The following is a 10,478-nucleotide window of genomic DNA, read 5'->3' as shown; positions in this document are numbered from 1 at the left end:
TTTTGAGACAGAGTTTCACTCTTGTTGCCCAGGCTGGAGTGTAATGGTGCGATCTTGGCTCACCACAACCTCCGCCTCCTGGGTTTAAGCAATTTTCCTGGCTTAGCCTCCCGAATAGCTGGGATTACAGGCATGCGCCACCATGACTGGCTAATTTTGTATTTTTAGTAGAGATGAGGTTTCTCCATGTTGGTCAGGCTGGTCTCGAACTCTTGACCTCAGGTGATCCACCCACCTTGGCCTCCCAAAGTGTTGGGATCACAGGCGTGAGCCATAGCTCCCGGTCATGAAGACTTTTTTGAAGACCTGCTTCCATTTAATGGATTTGCTTATGTATATTCTAAGAATACAGTATATAAAACATATAACATACAAAATACGTGTTAATTGACTGTTTATGTTAACAGTAAGCCTTCTGGCCAGTGGTAAGCTATTAGCAGTTAAGTTTTTGGGTGAGTCAAAACTTATACATGCCTATATTCTGTCCTAGCACTTTGGAAGGCCAAGGTGGACGGATCACTTGAGGCCAGGCACTTGAGACCAGCCTGGGCAACATGGCAAAACCCTGTATATAGTAAAAATGCAAAAATTAGCCAGGTGTGGTGGAGGCTGCAGTGAGCTGAGATCATGCCACTGCACTCTGGCCTGGGTGACAGAGTGAGACTCTGTCTCAAAACAAACAAAAAAAAAGACCCTGATGAACCTGGAAACCATCATTCTCAGCAAACTGACACAAGAGCAGAAAATCAAACACTGCATGTTCTCACTCATAGGCGGGTGGTGAACAATGAGAACACATGGACACAGGGAGGGGAGCATCACACACTGGGGTCTGTGATGGACAGAGACAGCGGGGACAGGGAGTTGGGGAGAGATAGCAGGGGACAGCGGGGGGTGGGGAGTTGGGGAGAGATAGCAGGGGGAGAAATGCCAGATATAGGTGAAGGGGAGGAAGGCAGCACATCACACTGCCACAGGTGTACCTATGCAACAATCTTGCATTTTCTTCACATGTACCCCAAACCTAAAATGCAATTTAAAAAAAGACCCTAAAACCTTATACTTTCTTTTTTTTTTTTTCTTTTTTTTTTTTTGGGACAGAGTCCTGCTCTGTCACCCAGGCTGGAGTGGAGTGCAGTGATATAATCTCAGTTTACTGCATCCTTGACCTCCCGAGCTCAAGTGATCTTCCCACTTCAGCCTCCCTAGCAACTGGGACTACAGGCGTTTGTCACCATACCCAGCTAATTTTTGTATTATTTGTAGAGATGGGGTTTCTCCATGTTGCCCAGGCTAGTCTCAAACTCCTGGGCTCAAGCAGTATGCCCACCTTGGCCTCCCAAAGTGCTGGGATTATAGGTGCAAGCCACCATGCTCGGCCTATACATGGATTTTGATTGCATTGGGGGATGTGGGGGACTCGGCATCCCTTCACATTGTTCAAGGGTCAACTGTACTTTTCCACGTCCAATCTTTATGTCCTTTATTTTTCGTTCCTAATTGTACTATCTAGGGCCTGTAGTATAATGTTGAGTATGTTTTAAGTTTGGGCATCTTTGCCTTGTTCTGCCTCATTGGGAGGAAGCATTCAGTCTTTTACCATAAGTGTGATGTTAGCTATCGTGTTTTCATAGACATGCTTTGTTCTTGGTTTGCTGAGGGTTTTTTTTTTTTTTTTTTAAATAAAAAGACGGGGTTTCACCATGTTGGTCAGTCTGGTCTTGAACTTCCGACCTCAGGTGATCCGCCCACCTTGGCCTCCAAAGTGCTTGGATTACAGGTGTGAGCCACCACGCCTTGCCTTGTGTGCTGAGTTTTTTAAAAAATAAAATAGCTGTTGCATTTTACCAAATGCTTTTTTTAAACATCTGTTGAAAGATCATATATTTTTTCTCCTTTATTCTGTTATTGTTGGCAAATTGTAATTGTTTTTTCCAATGTTAGACCATCTTACATTTCTTGGATAAACCCTGTATTTTAGTGATTGATTATCCTTTCTATATTGTGAAATTCAATTTGCTAGTCTTTGTATTTTTATATCTACATTCATGAGGAGTTTTGATTTATAGTTTTCTTATAATACCTTAGTCTGGTTTTGGTTGCCCCATAATGAGTTGGTACTTCTTTCCTTCTCTTCTGTTTTTTTAGAAAAGTGTGTAAGGCCAGACACAATGGCTCATGCCTATAATCTCAGCACTTCGGGAAGCTGAGACGCGTGGATTGCTTGAGCTCAGGAGTTTGAGACCAGCCTGGGCAACATGGCGAAACCCTGTCTCTACAAAAAATACAAAAAATTAGCTGGGCATTATGTCACATGCCTGTAGTCCCAGCTGCTTGGGAGGCTGAGGTGGGAGGATCACATGAGCCTAGAAGGTCAAGACTGCAGTGAGCTATGATGGTACCACTGTACTCCAGCCTGAATGAAAGAATGAGATTCTGTCTCAAAAAAAAAAAGTTTGTGTAGAATTGATGTTATTATTTCTAGAGCCAGGTCCTCACTCTGTCACCTAGGCTGGAGTATAGTGGTGCCATCATAGCTCACTACAGCCCTGAATTCTTTGCCAAATCCTTCTTCCACTTCAGTTTCCAGAGTATCTGGGACTATAAGTGTGTGCCACCAAGTCTAGCTAATTATTATTGTTGTTATTTTTATAGAGACAGGATCTTGCTATGTTGCCCAGTCTGGTTTTGAACTCCTGGCCTCAGGTGATCCTCCTACCTTGGCCTCTCTTAAATGTTTGATATTGTTTAAATGGTGTGGCTGGAAGCTATGTTGAAATGGGCCAAGGAATGACAGATAGATAAGGAACTAGCCAGGATGGACAACTTTGAGAGTTCTGGCTATGAAGAGAAGAGATGGTAGTTACTAGAGAGACATAAATATCGAATTAGGCATTAAAGAAGTACAGTTGTTTTCTTGATTGACATTGTCTTTTAAATTTGCTTCTTTGTTACTTAATTCTAATGCAGATACATCAAGAAATCTGGAATTTCATGAAATACACAGCACTGGGAATGAACCACCTTTGCTGATTATGATTGGCTACAGTGATGGAATGCAGGTCTGGAGCATCCCTGTAAGTACGCATATGGTTGAATACCTAAAACATTATACTTTCCAGCATGTTAGCTTATGTGAAATCTGTAGATACTTTTTTTTTGAGAGAGTCTCATGCTTTCACTCAGGCTGGAGTGCAGTGGTATGATCTCAGCTCACTGCAACCTCCGCCTCCCATGTTTAAACGTTTCTTCTGCCTCAACCTCTCGAGTATCTGGGATTACAGGCGTACATCACCATGTCCAGGTAATTTTCGTTTTTGTGTATGTATATATATATATATATATATTTGAGACGGAGTTTTGCTCTTGTTGCCCAGGCTGGAGTGCAATGGCTTGACCTCAGCTCACTGCAACCTCTGCCTCCCAGCTTCAGGTGATTCTCTTGCCTCAGCCTCCCATGTAGCTGGGATTACAGGCATGTGCCACCATGCCTGGCTAATTTTGCTTTTTTTTTTGAGGTGGAGTCTAGCCCTGTTGCCCAGGCTGGAGTGCAGTGGCATGATCTTAGCTTGCTGCAACCTCTGCCTCCTAGGTTCAAGTGATTCTCCTGCCTCAGTCTCCCAAGTAGCTGGAACTACAGGCGTCTGCTACCATGCCTGGCTAATCTTTTGTATCTTTAGTAGTGACAGAGTTTCACCATGTTATCCAGGCTGGTCTCAAATTCCTGACCTCGTGATCCACGCACCTTGGCCTCCCAAAGTGCTCGGATTACAGGCATGAGCCACTGTGCCTGGCCCTAATTTTGTATTTTTAGTAGAGACGGGGTTTCTCTATGCTGGTCAGGCTTGTCTTGAACTCCTGACCTCAGGTGATCTGCCTGCCTCGCCTCCCAAAGTGCTGGGATTACAGGCATGAGGCACTGTGCTCAGCCCAATTTTTAACACTTTTAAATGGAGACAGGGTCTTACTGTGTTGCCTAGGCTGGTCTCGAAATCCTGGGCTCAAGTGATCCTCCCACTTGGCCTCCTAAAGTGTGGGCGTTATAGGCATGAACCAATTGCTTGGCCAATTCTATTCTTTTTTTTTTTTTCTTGCCAGTCGAGGTGGCTCATGCCTGTAATCCCAGCACTTTGGGAGGTCGAGGTGGGTGGATCACAAGGTCAGGAGATCGAGACCGTCCTGGCCAACATAGTGAAAGCCCATCTCTATTAAAAAAAAAATTCTATTCTTAAAATTATCATATAATTAAGTATCTAAGATGTGGAATTGTTTTTTAACTTGGCTTTACTTTTTAGAGTTAGAAGAATCATGCTGTTATGTCATAAAATTAGAAGTATTCTTTTTCTTTTGTCTTTCGGGAAGTGTAGCTGACATTTTTCAGGGTCCCGCAATTTTGTTTGTAATTTCGGTATTGTTCCAAAGGCATGGAAAAAGTACTTAAAAATTGGCAGTGTTTTTTTTCTTACTGGGAGAAATATCTGGGTTGTGATAAAATGAAAGGATTTTTTAAGTATAACTTTTTCTTACTAATAGATACTACATTTTGCTTCATTATGCTGTTTGTTGACAGAATTGAAGACAAAGAGGGCGCTATACCTTTAACGAGAGGGTTGAGCCTGTATGGCTAGGGGTGTGGACTGGATTGGACACATTCCTTTGGTGGTACTCAGGTTGCTTTAACTGCCCACTTGTTTTGGTTATAATTAGAGGTATTACTTTTAATAGTTTTGAAGTTAACTTCTGTTTATCTTTGAGTAATTAAGGTTTATTCCTCCTTAGGCCTAGATTGTATTTTAAGAGGCTTGAATAATTTTTTTTTTATGGAATTTTTCTTTGACCAATCGTATATTGTTGTAATATCCCTATTTCATGAATTAGGGCCTGGTGCAGAGGCTCATGCGTGTAATCCCAGCACTTTGGGAGGCCAAGGCAGGCGGATCATTTGAAGTCAGGAGCTCGAGACTAGCCTGACCAATTCTGTCTCTACTAAAAAAACAGAAAAAATTAGCTGGGTGTGGTGGTGCATGTCTGTAGTCCCAGCTACTTGGGAGGCTGAGGCAGGAGAATCACTTGAACCTGGGAGGGGAAAGTTACAGTGAGCCAAGATCACGCCACTAAACTCCAGCCTGGGTGACAGAGCATGACTCTGTCACAAAAAACAAATATAGTGAGACCTTGTCTCTACAAAAAATTTTAAAAAATTAGCCAGGCATAGTTGCATGTGCCTGTGGTTCCAGCTACTTGAGAGGATGAGGCAGGAGGATTGCCTGAGCCTGGGAGGTTGAGGCTGCAGTGAGCCATGATTATGCCACTGTACTCCAGCCTGGGTGACCTTGTCTCAGTGGATCAATCAATCAATGAGACAATGACAATCTGGAAAAATAAGCTGCTTACGTTCCATTGATTGAGCTCTCAATATGGTCAAAGAGGTTTATATACATATTATCTTATCTAATGTAGAAGTTATCTTGTTTTACAGGTGGTGAGGTCACACTGCTTTTAAGATGTGGAACTAGAATTTAAACTAGTTCTGTCTGGATTCCAATACAAAGCCCATAATCTAAGAGCTGTACTTCATCATTTTCAAATGTGACAGCTAAAGTTATGACATGCGAGTAGTTTTGTAGTTTAGGTTTAGTTTTTGTAGAGGTGAAGGGAATTTTCCCCTCTCCCTCTGAAATAAATTGGCAATAGATTAACTGGAGAAAAAGCATACATGTGCACGAGAGCCACACAAAATATGAGACTTACAGAAGGGCCTGATGGCTGAAGCTTCCATAGTGCTTTCTTCATGAGGAGAGAGATGGAGAAATGTAGTCAATTTTGAGAGTTAGTAAATGATTCTCAGGAAAGTTGAATGGGCCCAAAGAGCAGAAAATTGTTTATAAGTGGTTCTCTTGAGAAATGGGATCTGAGAAGGGATGATAGCCTGTGACAAAGTCTGTCTAGATGTGGTGTCATTTCTCGGCTTTCCTTCCTGCAATTTGATATTTGGAAATAAAAAAAAGGATCGTTGTGTCTGTACTGAACAGGTATAGAGTTTTCTTTTTTGTCATTATTTACTGAACGATGCAGTATGATTACTTACATAGCTTTACATTGCACTAGGTATTATAAGTAAGAGTAAGAGATAAAGTATATGAGATAATGTGTATAGCTTGTATGCAAATACTATGCCATTTTATGTAAAGGACTTGAGCATCATGGATTTTGGTATCTATGGGTGGTTTGTGGAACCAGTCCCCCACAGATGCTGAGGGACAATTGTATTTGCTTTTTTTGTTTGTTTTGTTTTGAGACTGAGACTCACTCTGTTGTCCAGGCTGGAGTGCAGTGGTGCCATCTTGGCTCACTGCAACCTCTGCCTCCTGGGTTCAAGTGATTTTCATGCCTCAGCCTCCCGAGTAGCTGGAACGACAAGTGTCAGCCATCATGCCGGGCTAATTTTTATATATTTTTAAGTAGAAACGGGGTTTCACCATGTTGGCCAGGCTGGTTTCAAACTCCTGACCTCAGATGATCTACCCACCTTGGCCTCCCAGAGTGCTGGGATTATAGGTGTGAGCTACTGTGCCCGGCCTGCATTTTAAAAATAAAGATGAGGTAGGTCTCACTATATTGACCAGGTTGGTCTTGATGCCTGGCCTCAGGCGGTCCTCCTGCTGTGGCCTCCCAAAGCACTGGTATTACAGATGTGAGCCATCATACCTGGCTGTGTATTTGCTTTTGAGTAAATGTAGGTGGGCAGAAAATCAACCCTTGTCCAAACCTTAGCATAGTTTTTGCTTCTAGTATGTGCTCAGCACTTCCTCTAGTTGAGTTTAATATAAGTATCCCACTGTGGCTCATGCCTGTAATCCCAGCACTTTGGGAGGCTGAGGCAGGCGGATAACTTGCGGTCAGGAATTCAAGATCAGCCTGGCCAACATGGTGAAACTCCGTCTCTACTAAAAATATAAAAATCAGCCAGGCCTGGTGGCAGGCACCTGTAATCCCAGCTACTCTGGAATCTGAGGCAGAAGAATTGCTTGAACCCAGGAGGTGGAGGTTGCAGTGCGCTGAGATGGCACCACTGCATTCTTGCCTGGGTGACAGAGTGTGAGACTCTGTCTTAAGAAAGACAAAACTGTCTATCTTGGAGTCTCAGGTTAAGAAAATTAGCATATCCTGGTTAAACATTTAAACAAATTTTCTGTTGAAATACATAGATATGAATGGAACTTAGATGATGCCTAGGCATATCATTAAATAGAGTCAGCTCAAAAGCAGAACTATGCAGTAGTTTACTGCCCAATCTCTACCACTTTGTGAATGAGATGGCTGCAGGAAAACACCAGCCTTCCTAGCTTTCCTGAGCTCTCACAGCCCTTCTTTCAACACACCTGATGTAACATAGAATGATTGTTAAGCTTGTGTTCTGGATAAACAACCCTTTTTCAACTCATGCCTAACAATGTTATTGCCTCTTTTTTGGTGAGGTAAATATAGGCTTTCTTGTTTAAAATTTTTAATTAAAAAAATCAAAGGTATCCTTGTATATATTTTAAAAACCAAATAGTTTTGTGAGATTCAAATTAAAAAAAAAATGTAGTTCTATACTCTGTGTTTCATCACTCCTTCAAATCTAATAGTTATTGTCATTTTAGTATTTATTTCAATCATTTCAAAATATCATACTTGTTATTTATTTTGAGATGGAGTCTCACTGCAACACTCAGGCTGGAGTGCAGTGGTGCTATCTCAGCTCACTGCAACCTTCGCCTCTCAAGTTCAAGCGATTCTCCTGCCTCAGCCTTCTGAGCAGCTAGGACTACAGGTGTCCGCCGCCACCAGATTTTTGTATTTCTAGTAGAGACAGGGTTTCACCATATTGGCCAGGCTGGTCTTGAACTCCTGACCTCAAGTTATCTGCCTGCCTCAGCCTCCCAAAGTGCTGGGATTATAGGAGTGAGCCACCACGCCTGGCCTCAAAATATACTTCTTGAAGTCTTTTTCTCCCAGTCTTAGATTGATTGATGCCACCCTATATTGGTGTCATAATGTGTCATGCTTTTTTTCGTATTAGAATATAAGTTGTATATTAATTTATTTTTATTTAAATCTCTCTCTTCTACTAGCTCCAAGACTGTGAAGACCACATCTATTGTGCTCACCACTGTATATAAGTGAACATCATTTAAATCTTCATAGTTCACCAGCCACCCTACCATAACATCTGTCACCATCTAACATGGTATATATTTATTATCTATCTTCCCCACCTCCAGAATGGAAATTCCACAAGGAGAATATCATTTGTACTTATTCCATACATTTATTAATTCATTCACTCAGCAAAGATTTATTAATTGTCTATTACATACCAGACTGTGGGTGCTGGGATAACACTGAACAAAACAAAGTCATTCTCCTTGTGGAATTTCCATTCTGGTAGGTGGGGAAGATAGATAATAAATATATATCATGTTAGACGGTGATAGATGTTATGGTAGGGTGGTTGGTGTTGCTGTGGGTTGCTCTTTTACATAGGATGGTCTGAGAAAGCTTCTCAAAGACCCAGTGACATAGTGGTGTGAAGTTATCCACATGGGTATTTGAGGGAGGAACACTCCAAGTCAGTGCAAACACTGTGGTGCAGAATATGTTTCTTATATTTAAGAACAGCAAGGAGGCAGTTTAGCTGGAGTTAGGGGAACAAAGCAAAGAATAAAAGAGGTGGCAGTCAGCTAGGGCTTTGTTTTAGCCCTTGTAAGGACATCTAAAATATCAAATATAGAGCAGAGTTGAAATTTTACAGTGGAAATACTTACACCTGCCATCTACAGCAGCAGTCCCCAACCTTTTTGGCACCAGGGACTGGTTTTATGGAAGACAACTTTTCCATGGACCGGGGCTGGGGTGGGGATAGTTTCAGGATGATCCAAGCACAGTAAATGTATTGTTCACTTTATTTCGATTATAATTACATTGTAATATATAATGAAATAATTTTACAACTCACCATAATATAGAATCAGTGGGAGTCCTGAGCTTGTTTTCCTGCAACTAGATGGTTCCATCTGGGGGTGATGGGAGACAGTGACAGATCATCAGGCATTAGATTCTCTTAAGGAGCATGAAACCTAGACCCCTCACATTGGCAGTTCACAGTAGGGTTCCTGTGCCTATGAGAATCTAATGCTGGTGTTGACCTGACAAGAGGCAGAACCTAGGTGGCTATGTGCGCGATGGGGAGCAGCTGTGAACACAGATGAAGCTTAGCTTTTGCTTGCCTGCTTCTCACCTCCTGCTGTGAGGCCTGGTTCCTAACCAGTACCTGGCCAGGGATTGAGGACCCCTTAACTAGAGTATACCGTTAACATTTTACTATTCTTTTTTTTTTTCCAGTTGTTTTTTTCAGGCAACCCTCAGAACCAAAAGGGGTTCATAGAGCTGCCTACTATACTTTGTCTCATATCCATCTTATTCAGTGCATTTCAGAGGAAATGCAAACATCAGCATGCTTTCCCCTAATTACTTTTGCATGCATATCATTAACTAGCGTTCAATATTTGGTTAGTTTAAAAATTTTTTTTAGACAGAGCCTCACTCTGTTGCTCTGGCTGGAGGGCACTGGTGCCATCCCTGCTCACTGCAGCCTCTACCTCATGGGTTCAAGCAATTCTCATGCCTTAACCTCGTGAGTAGCTGGGATTACAGGCACATGTCACCATGCCTGGCTAATTTTTGTCATCTTTTAAATTTTTTTAGCTATTTTGGTAGTTGATACCTTGAGGATTTACTTAGCATTAGCCTTTCCTTGACGACTTATAATGTGGAGTACTTTTTCATGTTTCTTGGCCATTTGTATATCTTTTAGCAATGATTTGTGTAATTTATTTGCCCATTAAAAATCTTAGTTGTAGAAGCCATTGGAGGACTTTGAATAGAGGTAATATAACTTTTAAAGAGAAGAAAGGTATGTGAGGAGCAGATTTGGGTAGAAAGGTAGTGAATTTGGTTTTAAATGTGTGACCCATACTGGTGATAGTAATCTGTTACTGGCAGCAAAAAGGTGAAGTGTGGAAAATGAGAGTAAACTTATAGAAACCAATAGAATTTTCCAGTGCACCCAACGAAACGTGTATAGTTTACAGAAGTATAGTTTGTGCCAACTTTTAGAAAAATCAAAAAGTAATTTGTCTTTTTTGACAAATCATTTGAAAAACACTATCACCAAGGCATCTAGTTAGAGAAGGAGTTGTTTTTCATTAATATGTTTAGACATGCAATCATGTATTATTTTATTTCACATAAATAACATTTCTGTGATTATTAACATTCATTTTAGCATTACACATTCTTTGTAGTCATGAGAATAAAATATACAATTTTCAAGCAGAAGATTTGAATTGCAGGATGAGGATTTGGACTTATTCTTTCAGCTATAATAATTTGGACTCATTGAACATGTTTTGGTAACATATATTCCAAATGCT

At 41.3% G+C, this 10,478-nt stretch overlaps 1 protein-coding gene across 7 annotated transcripts in view; it reads left to right on the top strand.

Moving 5' to 3' along the window:
• BCAS3 (BCAS3 microtubule associated cell migration factor) overlaps positions 1–10,478 on the top strand; it is a 679,070-nt gene that overhangs the window by 29,811 nt on the left and 638,781 nt on the right. For all 7 annotated transcript variants that reach the window (XM_017539912.2, XM_017539911.2, XM_017539919.2 and 4 more), the window contains exon 5: positions 2,971–3,077. In XM_017539912.2, coding sequence (XP_017395401.1) covers positions 2,971–3,077 — 107 coding nt within the window. The remainder of the gene's footprint in view (positions 1–2,970; positions 3,078–10,478) is intronic.

This window comes from Cebus imitator, unplaced genomic scaffold, assembly GCF_001604975.1.
Source record: "Cebus imitator isolate Cc_AM_T3 unplaced genomic scaffold, Cebus_imitator-1.0 Scaffold121, whole genome shotgun sequence".
Classification (NCBI taxonomy): Eukaryota; Metazoa; Chordata; class Mammalia; order Primates; family Cebidae; genus Cebus; species Cebus imitator.
The sequence above is the reverse complement of the archived record's forward strand: the minus strand, read 5'-3'. Positions and strand labels throughout refer to the sequence as shown.